This window comes from Talpa europaea (assembly GCF_964194135.1).
Source record: "Talpa europaea genome assembly, chromosome: 10".
Lineage (NCBI taxonomy): Eukaryota > Metazoa > Chordata > Mammalia > Eulipotyphla > Talpidae > Talpa > Talpa europaea.
Genome location: NC_140077.1, coordinates 88,399,790 through 88,418,502, shown reverse-complemented (window position 1 = coordinate 88,418,502; position 18,713 = coordinate 88,399,790). Strand labels below are relative to the sequence as shown.

At 36.7% G+C, this 18,713-nt stretch overlaps 1 protein-coding gene across 4 annotated transcripts in view; it reads left to right on the top strand.

Annotated features, from left to right (window-relative positions):
- MARK1 (microtubule affinity regulating kinase 1) overlaps window positions 1-18,713 on the top strand; it is a gene marked incomplete at both ends in the record, with an annotated part of 87,264 nt that overhangs the window by 54,348 nt on the left and 14,203 nt on the right. For 3 of the 4 annotated variants that reach the window (XM_084246156.1, XM_084246155.1, XM_084246154.1), the window contains 6 exons: window positions 1,562-1,610; window positions 2,290-2,355; window positions 6,175-6,245; window positions 10,739-10,795; window positions 12,988-13,224; window positions 13,313-13,432. In XM_084246156.1, the coding sequence (XP_084102282.1) occupies window positions 1,562-1,610; window positions 2,290-2,355; window positions 6,175-6,245; window positions 10,739-10,795; window positions 12,988-13,224; window positions 13,313-13,432 (600 nt within the window). The remainder of the gene's footprint in view (window positions 1-1,561; window positions 1,611-2,289; window positions 2,356-6,174; window positions 6,246-10,738; window positions 10,796-12,987; window positions 13,225-13,312; window positions 13,433-18,713) is intronic. The other variant, XM_084246157.1, reaches the window with a different exon arrangement.

Genomic DNA, 18,713 nt, shown 5'->3' with positions numbered 1-18,713 from the left:
CATGCCTGGCAACCAGCATTCTGTCTCTCTGTTAATTTAGCTATCCTACCCTGGGAACCTCAAATATAAGTGGACTCATAGAGTATTTGTCCTTTCACTCAGCATAAGTCTGTTTGTGCTATAGTGTGCAGCAGAATTGCTGTCCGTTTTAAGGCTGGATAATATTCCATGGTATGTCTTACTACATTTTCTTTAGCCTCTCATTCTTCATTGGCTATCTGAGTTGCTTAGGCTTCTTTTGCTTTTGTGAATAGCATTTCTGTGAACTTGGGTATAACAAGCACCTATGCGAATGCCCTTGCTTTCAGTTCTTTTCTCCATCTTCTCGCCAAACACTAGTTATTTTCTGTTGTTTCTTTTTAAAATAGTAATCCTCCTGAGGAGTCTGAGTGCTGTATCTCACACTAGTTTTGATTTATGTTTCCCTAATGATTGATGATGTTGAGCATCTTTTCGGGTTCTTTGTAAACCTTCCCTGGAAATGTCACCTCTGGAAGCACTAACTTTAGATTTTAGTCTGATAAACTGTGTATGTCAATACAGAATTTTTGGAATTTTACCAATTATTGGTTCTTCTATTTTCTTGAATTAGTCGCTTGATTTTGAATGTAACACACAAAGACAACAGAGAGAGAAAACAATGCTGTCATTGCTTTTGAAAAGCGGGTATTATACTGTTTAAAAAGTAAAATAGGGCCTCCCTGGTGGCGCAGCGATTGAGCACTGGGTTGCGAAGCTGCCCGCGACCTCTGCGGCGCCAGTTCGATCCCCGGCTGCTCCCAGGCCACTGGAGGAGGGTCCCACAGGGCGCACAGACCTCTCCTGCCGCCCGCTGCTCCCCTCAGCAGTATACTTCAGTCCTTCTGCCTGCTCTGCTCCCTGCTCTGGCTCTGGTGAATTCTCTCACCCTCCTGCGCTTCTGACTGTACCCAGTGCATGTATAAACAAAACAAATGAACAAGTAAATAAATAAATAAATAAAACATGCAAAAAAAAAAAAAAGTAAAATAAAAAGGGAAATTTTAATGGTCATATTTCAAGTGACTTACTAATTTTATTTTGGTTTTATATAAAATAGCAACTATATTTTAATTATTCTTTGACATTATACAAATCTTGCCTAAAAATGCTACTCAAGATAGTTTTTTTCTTTTTAAATTTTGCTTAAATGTAGGTTTGTATCATTCCTCTTTTATAAAGATATATATCCAAGAATATACATCTTAGATAAAAATCCCATGAAAGATCACTGGCCTTTCCACAATCTTTTTCTTTTTTCCCTAGTAATGCAGAATAGTTGAATAAAAGTTGGTGTCACTGTATGTGGCGTATTCACAGAGGCCCATGTGACTTCATCTAGTCAGAATTGTCCTGGAAACCAAGTCTCAGCAAAGTCGACTTGGGACTGAGGAACAAGGCTCTGGTTTCTCAGCTCCCTGCCAGGTCCTAGTCCTGTGTCATGTGGTCAGCAGATGAATTTCTTCTAGTGAATTCTTTGGATTGGTTCCCTGCTTTCATGTTCTTTATTAACAGAAATATATCTACCTGTTTTCTTTAATAGTTGTTTCGAGAAGTACGAATAATGAAGATTCTGAATCATCCTAACATCGGTATGAATTGTTTTTATACAATTAATGGCAAAGTGTTTTCCTTCATTTGAGAATATTTGAAAAGATTCAACTTTCAGGATGTTTTATTTAAAAGGCAGGAAAATGATGACCTGAGAAAGTGATACCTCAGGTCAAATAGATGATAAAGAAGTTAACTGAAGCCCACAGAGGCTGCTGTCTGCTCCCTTGTGTCTCCTACTCTCCACTAAGTGATGGCTATGACTTGGATTGATGCATAAGTGTTTGTATCTCCTTACTAAGTCTCTCCAAGTAAAGATCGCATGCCATGTGGGTGTTTATAAAATTGAATTACATATATAAAATATAAAATATAAATATAATATAATTTGTAATATAGTCTCTTTTCAACCTTAATTAAAATTCTATTCTGACTTTAGAATTTTCCCTTTTATTACCTTTTTTTAATTAGAAAAAGTAATGTTTGCATAATCTCAGAAATTGAGCTCTCTCTTGACCCAGCAGTCGGTCCCAAATCCCTTCATGCTAGGTAGTTTGCTTCCACACTAGTAATAAACCCTGAGAGAATTTTTAAATTTAAATTGTAATTGTCAGTAAATACTCAATGTTTCCACTGATTCAGTATTACCTTAAATTTTCTTAAAGCATATATGATATGTGCTAACAATTGTAGAGTTATATCTCTAATTTCTTTTTTCAGTAAAATTGTTTGAAGTTATTGAAACAGAGAAGACCCTTTATTTGGTCATGGAATACGCAAGTGGGGGTAAGGATGAGACTATAGAAAAGTTATCTGTGATGAGATATAAATAGTTATCAACATGTTCCTTATGACATTTATGCCTTCCTTGTTAATGTATCTATAGTTTTATTAAAATGCCTTTAGGTGATATCTTAAGAAAAGTTCAGTGTTTGTTTCAAGACCTGGTGATTATACATGTAAAAGTTGGATTTTTAGCTTATTTAAACGTTAATTAGAAAATTTTTTCAAAACTCTAAATTTGCATCGTTCTCTATGAATATTTTCATTTTCTTATCTAAATATTATAATAGATTATATTAGGATTAAAATAACATAAGCAGGAAATATTAAATTCAGAATGAATTTATAAAGTTTGTAGTAAAGCATGTTCTACATCACTTATTCTTTATATATACATACATAGTTGATAATTTATAAAAAAGGATTCAAATATATTCAATCTATAAACTATTCAATATAATTCATAAAAATCAATTTGAACAAGTATTGGGATGTATGTGTGTGTACATATATATATGTATGTATGTATGTAATTTATGAACTAGAAGACTGAGTTGATAGAGAAATAGTAAAATGCATTTGTAGCAGAATATAATGTATGTTTTGCCTATATAGTGTCAATAATAGGAATGATTTTTAAACACTGATATAGAATATCATTTTCACCTCTGCATGTAACCCTCAAATGGGAGATATATGACTCAGGATCATCATTCTCTCATGCATGAGCGTGAGCACTTAAGTTTCTCAGAAATGGTTTGAAAGTTATGGAGTTAAATCATTTAATAAGAAAAGAATACTTGATGGTTTTAAGAGCTTAGAATTTTAGCAATTGAAGAAGAAGGAAGGCAGCTGAAATTCCTTACACAGCTTTGGCTAACTGGCTTGCTAATCAATAGAAAAAGTGTTCAATCCTTTCAGCTAATGATGCATGTAATATATATATATGCTAGACATAAAATTGTATGCTTTTATGATGATTCAGATTTTATGTAATGAGTAAAGAGGATTCATTCTAGTCTGTAGCATCTAAACTTTGTATTTTATACTGTCTTTTAGAATTCTAAAACCTTTTACTACAAATATTAAACACATTTTAATTGCTTTTTCAGTTTTTGTGCAAATCAAAATTTTTAGTTTGGTTTTTTGCAGTCTTCATCATCCTGAATATATTTCGACATTGGGCTTTTGGCTTAATTTGAAAACCTGTGTCGTTAACATTTATTATTATAGAATTGTAAGAAAATACTGGTGTAACCTTGAAAATGTGTGATAAAATGTAGATCTATAATAAAACTATTGTACCTGAAAATACCACCTACTGAATCTCTTCTCTATTTTTTTGTCCTTTTGTTAGATTTATGTAGTACTTTGCTAGCATGGGAATCCTAAGTGTTATTTTTAGTTCAGTCATATCTTTTTTTTTTTTTTTTTTTAAAAAACCTTTTGATGAACTAAAATCTAGGAAAAGGGACTAGGGCATGCTTTGATATGACAGATTTTTTCTAGAAAATTTTTGGACACTAAAAATCTGTGGGCACTGTTCTATTTTTATGGAGGTCTACCGAAGACTGTGTTAATATTAACATGATACTGCTTTAGGCATGAATGGTAAGTACAGTCAACTCTCTATTGGTACAATGAAGGGGAGCGATGGCTGGAGAAGTGGGGAGCATTGAGGCCCCTCTCTGCTCTCCTTCACAAGCGTAGTTGGAAGGCAGTTTGGAGGGATGCTTGGGGGACTCAGCCCAAACAGGTGGTCCCTCATTTAATTCTGATTTCTAATGATAGATTTTCTTTGGGTCTTGCCTGTCAGTCGCCCTATAAATAAAACCATTGTGATTCTGGCAGTAAATCTGGAATTTTTTTTTTTTGCCTCTTTAATGTATAAATAGCAAGGTGACTCTGGCATATAAAACACAATAGTATTTTCCCCCTAAAATTTTTAGATGTTTTAGGATTGAATCTGACTTGCATGTTAGAGATCTAGCATGAATAGGAGTTGAGTCAGACCACTACCTCTCTCTGGAGAGAATTAATTGATTCTATTTCACTGATGGGGCAAAAGATTTTCAGTAATTGAAATGGCATGGGACTCCTTCGTGGTTTTGAACCATGTAGTCCACAAGAACCTATTAAAAGTAAGAATCAGGGCTACTCTGGAATGGTACATTTATTTGTTCTCTTAATCATGCAAACAACAATGCTTAAATGTTCACTGTGTACTAGGTAATATTCTAGGTGCTGGGAAACATGGGGAAGTAAAGAAAAAGTCCCTGTCCTCAAGAAAATGAGGACAGGGACTTTTGAGAAAGTCTAGTTGAGAAAGCACATCTAAAACAATTGATAACAAATAAAGGACTGAGTCACATAATTTGGAGCGAGTGTTTCACGCTGAATTTAAGAGTCATCCAGATTTTGTAACTCTTGCATAGGGTTTTCCCAGGTCTAGAATTAACTACTCCAAGAGATCAACTAGAACATACATTACCATTCCTGTTGACATCACTCCATTTCATCACTTGAAGCATGCTTGCTGTCATTTGCTGTCTCACATTGTAGATGTATTAGTTCCATCTGATATACATCATTACATATTTGATTTTTTAACATTTTATTTCTCTCAGGATCAATATTGCATATGTGTATACGTGATATATCTGTTCACCTCGATACAAATATATAATTAATTGAGTGCTTACTATCTGCCAGTCATTGTGCTTAAGCACATGCATTATTTCATTTAGTCTTCACAACAGTGAGATAGGCATTAGACAGAAACTGTATCTTCATTTGAAGTTACGAACTGGCCCTAATATCCCCCAGTAGCTACTCCGAGCGAAACTAGGATTCATACCAAAATTGGCCTGATACAAAAGCCTGAATTTTTAATCACTTTACAAGAACTCCTTAAGCCATTTTTGTGATTTATGTATATATATCTATGTATGGTGCAAGCTATAAGGACACTAAAAGTAAATATCTCCCTTACACTGAGATATTTTATTTTTAATATTATAATGAAACATTAATTTGGTTTTTTAAATATTACCAAGTAGAGAAATATTACAAAATTTAGGTATGTTTAAAGAAAATTTCTAGTTTCTAGGTATCTTTAAATTCTTTCAACAAATATGTATTGTCCAACCACTTTGTCATGGGGGCGGGAATACAATATAAGCCAGACACCATGGTAGACTGTACGAGCAATTCGCAGCTCATCCAGGGTACTAAGAGATGCATACCAGAATGATTTGATTCTGTGCAGTAAGTGGTAAAGTGTCAAAAAAAATGAGCATGGTGAGAAAAAGCATAATCAGAGTAGAGAAAGGAAAAGAAAGAAATCAGAATGCATAGATGTAGTGAGAGGAAATTTGATAAAGACTATGGGATGAGTAGAATGAATTTAAAATGAAACCAACATGATATGACTTTGGTTATTTTGGTTATTTTGTTTGAAATATAATCCCTAAATATAAAGCCAAAGATAATGTCGCCCATGCTGTGGCTTCCCTTTATTAGAATGGATAATAAAGAGTTGACTGTATTTTTATAAAATACTTGAAAACAGAAAGCAAATTGTCTTGGTAATGTTTTCATGACTTACCTTTAAAAGAGTTTTGCTAAGTGATAAACTGCTGCAGATGATTCGATTTTAAATATAATTTTTTTCTATTCATGTAATAGTTTGTGATTTACATAGAACTATCAGAAATTGTGGGCCAAAGCTTCTTTAAAAACAAGGCAAAAACTTGACATTGCATTATTGTTAATTGAATAATCTCTGTATATTTTACTACTTGCTTTACCTTTCTGATTCAGGTGAAGTATTTGATTACTTAGTTGCCCATGGAAGAATGAAAGAAAAAGAGGCCCGTGCAAAATTTAGGCAGGTATGGAAAGTAGTTTTCAATTTTGTTTTGCTGATATTTTTAGTGATGTGCAATGGACAATATCACAAACTGGACTTCAGATTCATGGTATTTTATAAAGAAAATTTCTGCTTTCTTATACTTTTTAAGGATTGAAAACTGAAAATCTCCTTCCTGAACTTAAATTTAAAATAGCTGCAAATGGTTATTGTTAGATAATCATAAAAAGTGAAGTGTTTTTAGGTAAGAAGCATTAACTTTTTGGTAGTCTGGGAGACACACAGTTGACTGAGATGGAAAAATACTTAATTCTTACCTACCTTTAGTATATAGTATGTTTGTGTTTTTAAAAGAGATCATTATATTGTTTTATGATTAAAGATGTCTTGGTGTTAGGACTCATATTTTTGTAGATTTAAAGACTATTGTCAACTTTATTTAGTAAAGTTGGCAAGGAACCTTGCAAACGTGGCGGAAGAATGTGGTAAGATATTTATAGTTCTACTTCCACTTGTTTATGACTCACTACAGAAATGATGAAATAAGAAAAAGTAATTTAAGTTCATCTAGGATTTTATTTTTAGTTTTAGGAATGCAGTGATTAAAATTAGAATGTTTTAAGTTACTATAGAAATGACAAATTAATTAATTGCAAATTGTTCCTAAAATTTACTTTTGTGAAAGCAGACAACTTACTATATCCCAAATTATTTCATTTATAAATAACTCAATACCTTTTCTACAATCATGAACAATGATTCTATAATTTAAGGGGCTCTATAATCAATAAATTTGGAAAATACTGAATACGAATATGAAGTCATCCTAAGGCATTCTACACATTATTAACAAAGAAACATTGGAGTAGACCTGAAGAAGGGAAGAAAAACCTGTTTAACTTTGTTTTGACATTAGAGTACTCCAAATAGATTGTGCAGGTGTGTGTGTGTGTAAAACCTCTATTATTAATATCTTATAAAACCATTACTTTTGGAACACAGTCTGCAGAATTCTTTATACCAAAGACATGCCCAGTCCTGTTGTTCAGATAGAATCCTAGAGACATTCATCTAAATCTAAGGACAGCTGGTGATGAGGAAGCTCTGAAAAACAGAGTGGCTTTAGTCACATACTGTTCAGTCCTTTCCTATCCTGGGAGGGAAGTCCAGGCTCACAGCAGCACAGCGTCACTGCTTTAAATACAGTTGATCTTTCGTTATCAATCACAGTATAGTTTGTTACTCACCAACAAGAAGATTCTAATTAGCATTAAATATTCCCACTGGGATTTTAATGCATATTTTAAAGATTGTTATTACTACTCACTTTTACTCTTTTTTAAAAAAATTTGATCACTTGGTTTTATTTAGTGAAGATGTGCTGGGTGTAGGAAATTATGCTGGGTATGATGGAGAATTAGAGAAGGTAAGGTACCTGGTATTAAAGCTTGCCCATCTGTACTGGAGGCTGGGACACAGATATTTTCATAAAGGTCCCAATTATTACTAATTGGCTTTAAAAAAAAAAACCTGAATTATTTTGAAATTAGCTTCATATCCTCAGTGTTGCAGAGATTGTATCAAATGAATGCTATTTAAAATGCAACAAATAGGAACTGTTTTCTTTATAATTATTCATTTATTACAAATATTAAATGTATTTACTATTAATATGTATTTGCCCCAAATTAAAAAGGTAACTAAATTGCATTTTTTAGTACCAGGGATACACATGTGCACACGCATGCCCACACACATAGACACACACACACACACACACACTCACTACTTTGTAGTTATTTGACTAAAGATTATATTTGTTTTTAGATTTATTTTTGATGTGATTATTTTTCCTTGTAAATTTAATTGAAATTCTTAAAGAATTAGTAAATGTACATTTAATATTTTATTTGTGTTGTATTTTACAAAATTCTAGTAATGGAATATATGGATAAACTTATGTCCTTGACTCTGTTACTAGCTTCAGCAAAGACCCCGGGACAGTTTAAGACCATGTTAGCTGCCACAGGCCAGAAAATGTCTCTGCATTCCTTAAGATTTGAGGGCCTGCAAGAAAATCATGGTATTGATTCAGCACTTCCAAAATGAAGGCTACTGCTTACAGCATGGGGATTAAATGTAGTTGCAAAGCCCCAGCAGTTGCACCTCATGGCAAAAGACTGACGCCGGATCTTGGGTCAATGCAGCATTAATTGGATTTGTGGTTTTTAAGATGCATAACAGAAGGATCCAAGCAAAGTTCCTACACATATTTATGGAGAGACAGAATGCTCTGCCATGGGAGTCCAGACCATAAATAATGCAGTTAGAACTGGGGCTCCTGGGTGGGGAGCCTCGCGGTGAGTCAGGAAGCAGCACTTCTCTCCCAGCCAGACTGCACCCTGCTGGACAGAGTGCCTGTGTGGGGAACCTCCACCTCTGGCTGCGGGAGTCAAAGTTCACAAGGAGAGTGGGGAGAATGAATGCTTACTACACAGAATTCTCTTGAATGATCTTCTTATTTGCAAGGCTTTATAGTTAAGGAGATTTTTACCCCAGACATGTTTGTAGAACTGCTTCCATAGAGACAGTCTCTCTAATGGGAAACACATGTTTGGTGACCCAATAAATTATCTCTGTCAAGACGGTAAAAAGATAATATTATCAGCAAATTTCTGTCACCCATGATACAGAAATTGCCTTATAATATGGCCTTTGTTGTATGTTCAATAGGCCATATTAATAATTGCATATACATGTCTATCTCTCTTGGCTGTTGCTATTTTAGTGAAAATTGGATAAGAGACTTTTGAGGAAGAATACTGCTTGAGAAAATTCTCCAAATACTCATTAAAAATTCTGCTGTCTTTTTTGGGACTTGTGCTTCAGATGAACCATAATCATCTATAGTCGCTCTGTTCAGAAACCTTTAGTAGGCTATACTGTCTATACTGTCTGCTTCGTTAAGAACTCAGAGCCTTTACCCACCTATCAAGGCATCACCCCAAAGTACATTGTGTTACTTCAACTCCAGTGCATTTCACCACCTTATCCCAAGCTCCCCATTACCAACTCTCACATTTTAAAATGTTAATACCCTTCAGGGATGAAATAGCACCTCCTGCGGGAGGCATTTCTGGTTGGAATTGGTCTTTGTTTTTAGGACTCCCCTCCACTGACTCGCTCACCTCTTTGTACCTCCGCCTCTGTGATTCTGCTTGTGTTAGTTACTCTCAAGTATGTTCTCTCTTCCTGATCAGATGTCAGCTCCTTGAGGGCAGGGCCCTTGTAGTGTTCACTTTGTAGCTACCTAGCAGCAAGCACATTTTCTTGCACATAGCAGGTACTCAATAAACTGTTGAATCCAAATGAATTTAATTGAATTCCATATCACTCATTGTATGTTTATTTTGTTTTGTGTTTTCTCTTTGAATCCACTTTAACATGCGTTGGGATACTTTTGTAATTCTCAACTATGAGTTTCAGCAGCTGCTACTTTGAAGTTCTTTTCTGTTTTTGATCCGTATTTCTGTTAGCAGGGTTCATGTTTCACATCACCTTTAGACTTTTAAAAATGAAATTTCTATCTCCATTTGTAAATGCCTAGCCAATACTCAACATCCAAGCTGTTTTCACTTAACTGAATTGAATGTTCTGTTGTCCTCTACATGGTACATAATTATATGCACTTACTTGACTGCTCTCAGATTCTTTCCATTTCTCTGTTTTATATGATTCAATAAATAACTACCATAGAATTGTTAATAACCTATTTCATATTTATATCTTTGACTCTGAAATGACTGGGTTCCTCCCTATTTATTTCTTGTCCCCACAGAACCCTCTCTCAGGGTTAAAAATGACAACTGTTAACAAATACACAGGATTTGTATATTTGAAATTCTTGCCTATCTGAATTAGTTAACAGGTTTAAGTTAGATTTCATTTTCCCTTCCTTTGATAATTGGGTTTCTTTTTAAGACTTAAAAATTCTATTTCTTTATATATGAACATAAAAATATAGGATGTTGTTACATGCCCCATTATTAAATTCTTAGTAAATTGGCTTTGCTGAAGAAACATGTCTTGAACACATTTGATATAATGGCTAAAATAGTTTTGCTTTTTGAACTTGAGCCCACTCTATTGGAAGACCAAAGCATGTGTATGGGCCCTACTCTTATTCCAACACTGAAATGAACCATTTAACCAGAAATTCAAATTGTACGTAATCATTAAACAGAAATTTAACAACTTATAAAAATCTTCATGGACTCCAACAAGAAAAAATTTTAGTGTTTTTTAATAAGAAAATACTACTTTTCCACATTCATGAGTGCAAGTTTCATCACTTTAGTATGCATAGTTTTCTAAATTAAAGAAACAGTGGCGTTATTACGTATACTTTGAAATTCAAGTTAGTAAATTTATCTAAAATGGAAGTGGTAATTTGGGATAAACTAATGTGTTTACCATAAAATAATTTTGAATCTTTTATCCAAATATTTATTTCAGATTGTATCTGCTGTGCAATATTGTCATCAAAAGTGCATTGTTCATCGTGATCTTAAGGTAAGCCACTCATTTTATACCAAAAAATTATGAATTATATAGAGATATTTTATATTATTGGAGCTAATTGTGCCAGGCACTATACAAAGACATTCATTTTATTTAATCCTCACAGCAGCTTTATGAAAAGCAATTTTTTCCCAATGAAGAAAATATGAAAGAGAAGTTATCTGGCATTAGAGACTAGAGATTTGATTTACCATTCCATTAGTAATTCCCAGTAGTCAAATGTGGAATTTTGTCTGAGGTCTCGTTCAGTCAGAAGCAAGGTTAGGGCACAAATCCAATTTTATTCAGTGTCAGAGGCAGAGCTATTCTTTGCATTAAAATTCAAAGAAATGAAGAAAGTTTTAAAATGTTTTCATGAACATCAAATGTACACGGTTTATGTAAACTCACATACTTTGGAATACGAAGTATGTAAATAGTGAAGAAATGTTTGTGGCTGTGACTGTGGAAGTGCAGAGGTTATTTCATTTTCTTTGGGTTTATACCTGCATGTAGGTTGCTGGATTACACGGTAGTTCTAGTTTTAGTGTTTGTGGAGCCTCCATACTGTTTCCACAGTAGCTGTACCAGTTGACATCTCCACCAGCAGTGTGCTCAGTTCCTTTTTTGCCCCATCCTCGCCAACATTTGTTATCATTTGTAACATTACATGTGTGATGATAACCATTCTAGTAGGTGGGAGGTGGTATCTCATTGTGGTTTTGATTTACATTTCCCTGATGGTTACTGCTGTTGAGCACCTTTTCATGTACCTGTTGGTCATCTGTATGTCTTCTTTGAGGAAAAATAAAAGGCTATTTCTGTGCCTCACCCATTTTTTAATTGGGTTAGGTTTTTTGCTGTTGAGTTGTATGAGTTCCATATGTACTTTAGATATTAACTTTTTATCAGATATATGCTTTGTATATTGAAAATGCTTTCTCCCAATCCATAGGTAGCTTTTTCATTTCATTGATGGGTTTCCTTGGTGGTGTAGAAGCTTTTTTGATGAAGTCTCTCTTGTTTATTTTTGCTTTGGTTACCTGAACTTTGTCATATTATAGTACTATATTGAATACTGGAAATTCATTTAAGAAAGTAAAATTTCAAAACGGTGATCACTTATATACATGTGGAAGCCCTGAGGAGCTAATGTGTCCGTTAATTGGCTTTTTGTCATCATTTCACTATGTATCAATAGATGTATCACATCTTGTACACCTTAGGTAGCACAGTTCTTGTTTTTATTTTATTTTTTTAAAATAAAAGGCACGAGGAAATTATTGTGACCAAATAGATTTCCCCCCCCCAAACGAAAGTAGAAAGTCCCTGAGCTAAAACAGTTCTTGTTTTTGTTTTCCTCTCTTTTCCAAATTGAACATGCTTTGTTTCTTACCTTGGGATCTGTTTTTCTTTTTTACTTCTCTCTTCATGGCTTCTGTCAATTACTAGCACTAGTTTGTTATATTTGAAACTGGTACCATAACCAGTCTTCAGAAGTCTTACCCAGTGTTTTGACTCAGTTTTGATGTTAAACCAACAAGTTTACCCAAAGGTGCTATCTTATAAAATGTTTTCTCAACAAAGTTCTGCTCTTTCAGTAAAACTAAGCAGTGCGATACTGCTTGCATGAGCTCTTGTCTATTTTAAGCTTCTTTTGCTGTTCTAAAGTGAGATCTTCCTCTGGAGGTCTGTCACTGTAGGAAGCAGTGATTTCTCCCATGTTTGGAGATGTTGTTTTTCCAAAATTACTTTCAGTAAACTCTTGTGCCTTGAGTGGCACTCTATTAAAACCAGAACACCTTGTGGTAAACTTGTTAGTTTAACCTCAAGTTGGATGAGTGTTATGTTGACTTACATTCTTTAGAAGAGATCATGTTGAGGTACAGTTCCAGGATATTTTTTACCATAAAGAAAAAAATGTCTTTAAAATAACCTATGGAAAGAGATGGGCTTTAATAACCTTTCGAAACAGTTGCAAGTATTCGTATAGGTGAGAGTTTTCCTTTTGCATGTTAAAATTCAGTCTTTTATGGATGTAACTGTGAATAGGGAGCACTGAAGCGCCACACCACACTTCCAAATATGATGTAACATTTATGAAAGAGAGGCCAGAGTGTGTGTTTGGGATCTGAAACAATTATAATACATATTTTCTTTTATGTGGACTTTTTACATTGTCCTTTCTATTATTTTCCTCTTAGGCTGAGAACCTTCTCCTTGATGCTGATATGAATATTAAAATTGCTGACTTTGGTTTTAGTAATGAATTTACAGTTGGGAACAAGTTGGACACATTTTGTGGAAGCCCACCCTACGCTGCTCCTGAGCTCTTCCAGGGGAAGAAGTACGACGGGCCTGAGGTGGACGTGTGGAGTCTGGGCGTCATTCTCTACACACTGGTCAGCGGCTCACTGCCTTTCGATGGCCAGAACCTGAAGGTATCGGCCAAATGCCGTGCTCCTGTCTTACCCCCAAGTGCCATCATTTCGAAGGCCAGTTACATGTACTTCCTTTTGCCTTTTGAAGGAGCTGCGGGAGCGAGTCTTACGGGGGAAGTACCGCATCCCTTTCTACATGTCCACTGACTGTGAAAACCTTCTCAAGAAATTATTAGTGCTGAATCCCATAAAGAGAGGCAGCTTGGAAGTAAGCCATTGTTTTGTACTCCAAATTGAAAGCAGAACAACTGAAATATTCCAGGAACTGAAGAATATTTTAAATAAGTTTTCCCCCGTGAGTTTTTTTTTTTTTTAAGGAAAATTGCTCAGTCGTCTAATTTGCCTTTTGCTTTAAGATAGGGAAAGTGACCTGATGCTTTCACTGCTCAAAAGTTGTTGCTTTAGAGAAAGAAAGTTTCTCTAAAGACTGTTCCTTCTTCTTGTTCCTACAGGGAAATATTTAATCCAAACGACATAAGAATAGGGATAAAATTGGCTTTTCGTTGGTGGAGGGAAACCTAGCCGCTGTCAGACGTTGCTAGATCCAATACAGAAACCTTGCTTTTTAGTAAGTACAGATATTTCAGATAGAAGGTAGTAAAAATTCTTATCTGGTGAATACTGTAGCTCACATTGAAAAAATGAGTAGAAATTTCTCAACATTAGTATAGAAAATTTACAAATATTTAGGATCACATTAGAAATGGGCTTTCCACTTCTTCCTGTTGTGTGAAGTGGGCTGTGACAGACCCCCGTGAGTGTGCCAGGCATGTGATGGCCAAGGGCAGCGGTGGATCTCCAGCCAATCTGTCTGATTCTTGTGCCTTCTGACATTGCAGTTAGAACAACTTATTTCTTAAGTATTTTGTCCTTATGTTCTTAAGAATATTTAGCCTATATCAAGATAATTTCAGAGATTCAAAGTGTTTTATTGATGAGAACTTTTTTTAAATTTCATTTATTTGCATTAATATTCAGAGAATTAACCTCATTTAAATTGTACTTTTCTATGTGTAAGCACTGTCTTTCAGCTACATGTGTAAATCTAAGTCATTCTTTACTCTCTAATATGCTAATATTTAAATTTGCTTTGGAGACTATTATATGGCTGCTTATTATCTTGTTAAACTTATGATCTTGTTAAACTTATTTAACATACCCACCTTCCTGTTGCTTCTCATATATGACTGCATATTTTATGAAAAGTTTTTTTTTTTTAATTTTTGCATAGAAGAACTGGGGTGTAGGCCAGAGGTGTGGGGGGTTGAGAGGATTCACCAAAGACAGAGTTGGGAGCAGAGTAGACAGATTTACTGAAATACCCTGCTGAGAACAGTGGGCAAGGCAGGAGATATCTGCTGCGCCATGTGGGTCAATTCCCTGGCTGGGAATTGAACTCAGGCTGCTTTGCTTGCATAGGGCCTCCAGGGAAGCCCTGCAATGTGTTTCTTTTTTTTCTTTTTTTTTTTAAAGATTTATTTATTTATTTATTCATTCATTCATTCATTCATTCATTCATTCATTCGAGCACTGGGTACAGTCAGAAGCGCGGGAGGGTGAGAGAATTCACCAGAGCTAGAGCGGGAAGCAGAGCAAGCAGAAGGACCAAAGTACACTGCTGAGGGGAGCAGTGGGCGGCAGGAGAGGTCTGCGCGCCATGTGGGACTCTCCTTCCGACTGCCAGGGAGCAGCTGGGGATTGAACCGGCACTGCAGAAGCTGCAGGCAGCTTTGCGACCCAGAGCTCAACCACTGCATCACTGGGGAGGCCTGAAAAGTATTTCTTAAAACCTTCTAAGTTAGTTGTCTTATTTATCTGCTGTGAAAATAAAACTAATGAAATTATTAGTTTCACATTCTGCTTGCTTGACCTGTGGTTGTTTCTAGATTCAAACAGTTACAGTTTTTCAGGTGGTGAATGAATGAATGTTGCCCAGGCTTACTAATCACTGGTGTTGGGGTGGATGGTATTATGCACAATTTTAAAGGGATTTGTTTTGTGTTATATATTAAGTTTTAGTTTTCCTATTGGAATATTTAGGTGTCTAGATTTTTTAATTAGAAACTGAAAAACTTTTTTGCTATCCCCTATATGTAGATCTTCTTTGATTTTTCTGATCCTTAATCAGGATAGTCTGTGTTACTTTTCAAAATAATGCAAAACTTGATCCTCAAGCAAAGCTGTTCCTTATTACTCTTCTGTCATCTTTGATCGTCCTAAAAAAGTATGAATCCTTACTTCTAACATCTTTTCCAGCTACTGTTAAGAGCTTAAGTCTTGTTTATGACTGCCCAGTACAAGTGATAGTAAGGCAAAAGATAAATATTATTATCAATAATAACATCTTAAAAATTAAAGATTTCTAAGTACAGACTGAAAGGCGTGTAGTGTACTTTATAAGGTTTGAAACCACTTAAGAAAAATTATTTCCATCTGGTCATCTTAAAGTCCATCATTTTTTAATGTGCATCTAAACAGTAGGGTGTGTGTTTCCATTGTTAATTGGTAAGATTCTTTATACTTCATCAGAGCCAGTTATTTAGTTTTATTTATTTTTTATTTTTTTAAAGATTTATTTATTTATACATATAAGAGCTGGGGTGCAGGCCAGAGGTGTTGAGGGTGAGAGGACCCACCAGACAGAGTGGGGAACAGAACAGGCAGAATGACTGAAATACACTGCTGGGGGGCAGCTTCAGGCGAGACAGGAGAGGTCTGCTACGCCTTGTAGATAGCTCCCTAGCAGGCCGGAGATCGAACTCGTGCTTCAGTGCCTACAGACAGCTTCATAGGTTGCGTCTTAACCCCTTGCACCACCCGGGCGGCCCGGAGCCAGTTATTTTGTTAGACCTCAGCGAGTAGTCATGTGTTCATTGGCAGTGATGGCAGAGCAGACTTTCTTCTAAGTTTGGCATCTTGTTTGACCTCTTGTCTCTTGTTTAGAGATCCCTCAAGTGAAATTTGAATGGATTCATTGCCTCACCGGGTCTGGTGCAGTTTTTTGGCTGTTGATTGGCACTCAGCCTGCGCTGCTGCTGGGGCTGTGGGGCCTCAGCTTGAGGGGCCTCTTCTCTTGGGGGCTTTTCACCTTAACCCTGGTGCCAGTAAAAGGATTTTGTAGAGGCCTGGGGTTCCTACACCTGTCTCTTCTCTTTTACATTTCCATATTGTGTTGCTTTCCACGGCTTTCCCTTAGAAAATACCTGCAGATTTAGAAGGACTAGAGTTAAAATCCCTACATATTCCATGAAACCGATCTTCCTTCCAGCCTTTTCCTTCCTTTCCTTTCTCCCAAGGAAATTGTTCCATAGATTATTTTGATTTTACTTTGAAATACAAGTGTTTTGTGGGACGCTCTTTTTCCCGGCAGGCTCTTCCCTCCGGAGCTGGCCTGGGAAGAATGGAACACGGAGCCTCGACCAGCTTCCTGGCAGGGCTCCCGCTCTGTCCTCAGTTGTTCCTGTCTTAGTGCTGTTTCTAAAATGCAGTTTATTTTCCATGTTAAAAAAAAAAAATCATTTCTCTATTGGCTTATCAGAGCAAGGCAAAACTCACTGTCTGAAGTACCCATCTTGTCTCCACATTTCCATTGCATTTGGCCTTTGTTCCAAGTCCAGAAAGCGCTTCCTCATTGCTTCCTCCTCACACCCCTCTGCCTTCACTTCCCCCCCAGGCCTCATGCTTCTCCCTTAGTGCTTCTCCCATAGTGCAGGAGTCTGTTCAGATCCTGCCTGCTGTGGCTGCTGCCCCGACTGCTCGTACTGCTTGTTCACTGCCATTGTCACCAGTTCTCACTACTAGTAGCACAGTTTTGAATAGTTAACTCTGTTGTATGTGCAGACACTTTAAGGTGTTGACATTAAGTCTTCTTTTCTCAAACAAAAGACAAGTCACATATCTGTTTCCTTGATGTAGACCAATGCATAATGGTTATGAAATGAACACCGAAAAACAGTTATTGAGGAACATTATCAAATTTGGATTACCTTAATTTTGTTTTTAATTGCTTACATTCCGACTATTAAATCTGTTACTGCTCCTCTGTCTTTCATAATCAGTGGATACTCTGTTCTTTCAGGCATCTGAATTAAAATCCTCAGAACCTTCTAGGATCCTACCCTTTATCTCATTTCCAAAATGAGTTTTGTCTTCCAAGTTTTCTGTTTTCCTTTTCCTGCTGTCCAGTTCAGTCCTCTGCTGTCTTATCTCCTGCACATTTTACCAAGGGACTTCTTGTTGCCATTATATCTTACCCAGGGCTCTGCATTATATCTTACCCAGGGCTCTCCAGTGGCCTTATTTTATAATGCAGCCCTGCTCAAAAGCGACAAGCATTTGGATTGAGAAAGATAGTGCAAGGTCCAGTCTATTTTCCTCAAGGACTGAACATACAGAGAAGGAGGTGGGCCCAACCACCACTAGCTGTAATCAGACGTAGAACACAGTGACAGTGTTGTTGACTTGGATATAGACAGAGTCCCTGTGAGCACAAGAAAGGGCAGATGACTGATGCAGACAAAAGGTTTTATTCATTTATGTATTGAGAATTTAAGGGTGGGGTACATTTAGGGGTTGCATGTGCAATACTGAGCAAATCAGTATTGAGCAATCAGTCATTGTTCGGCTTGACGGTCTGGTAGTGGAGATAGGTAATTAACAGGTAAACACAAATATTTGTATGAGGACAAGTTGCATTAAACTGTAGGCAAAGATCATGAAAGTGTGTAACAATAGGGCCAGATTTTGAGATTATTGGTAGAGAAATAGAAACCTAAATGCGAAAAGTGTGGAAAGCTTTCCAGACAGATATCCTTGTCTTTTGCTCCAGTAGGAAATAGATACTTGTAGTCAGGAGCTCTTTACTGCCTGCTGCCATATCCTTACCTGGCTGTCCAGATACCCTGCTCTCCCTGCTGCCCGGGCTGGTCCTTGCTCCAGGACCCACCCATCCCTCCTCTGCTGGTACAGCACTCCTGTGCCTTCTCAGGAAGGCTCACTTCCGTCCATCAGGCCTTTCCAGGGACACCCTCCCTCAGCCTCTGTACACCTTCCAATTCAAAAGGAGGTGTCCTCTAGCCCACAGGCCCTGTGGTCAGTCTCAGAGGCCTCTCCACTCACAGTCACCAGCTTCCTCTGTGCATCACCTTTGCTCCCAGCTCCACCTCCCCTGGCACTGCCCTCAGTACAGTCAGCTGTCTTTGTTGCTAAACACAATAGGTCACTTTCTCAGTCACCACTTCATTTGATAGAGCACCACTGCCTCCTCTTTGAAGCTCCCCCCATTGCCTTCCACGTCATTCTGTGTGGATAGCCTCCTCCATTTCCTTTCTGCATGACTGTTTCTAGCCCTCGAAGGCTGGTGTTCTGTGAGGCTTTGCCCTGACCTCTTCTGTCATTCTTTTCCCTTTACCCCTCCTGGAGACTCCTGCCCATCCCCATAGCTTCTGTTGTCATCTGTTGGCTGATTCCTGAGTTTCTATCCCTGGCCC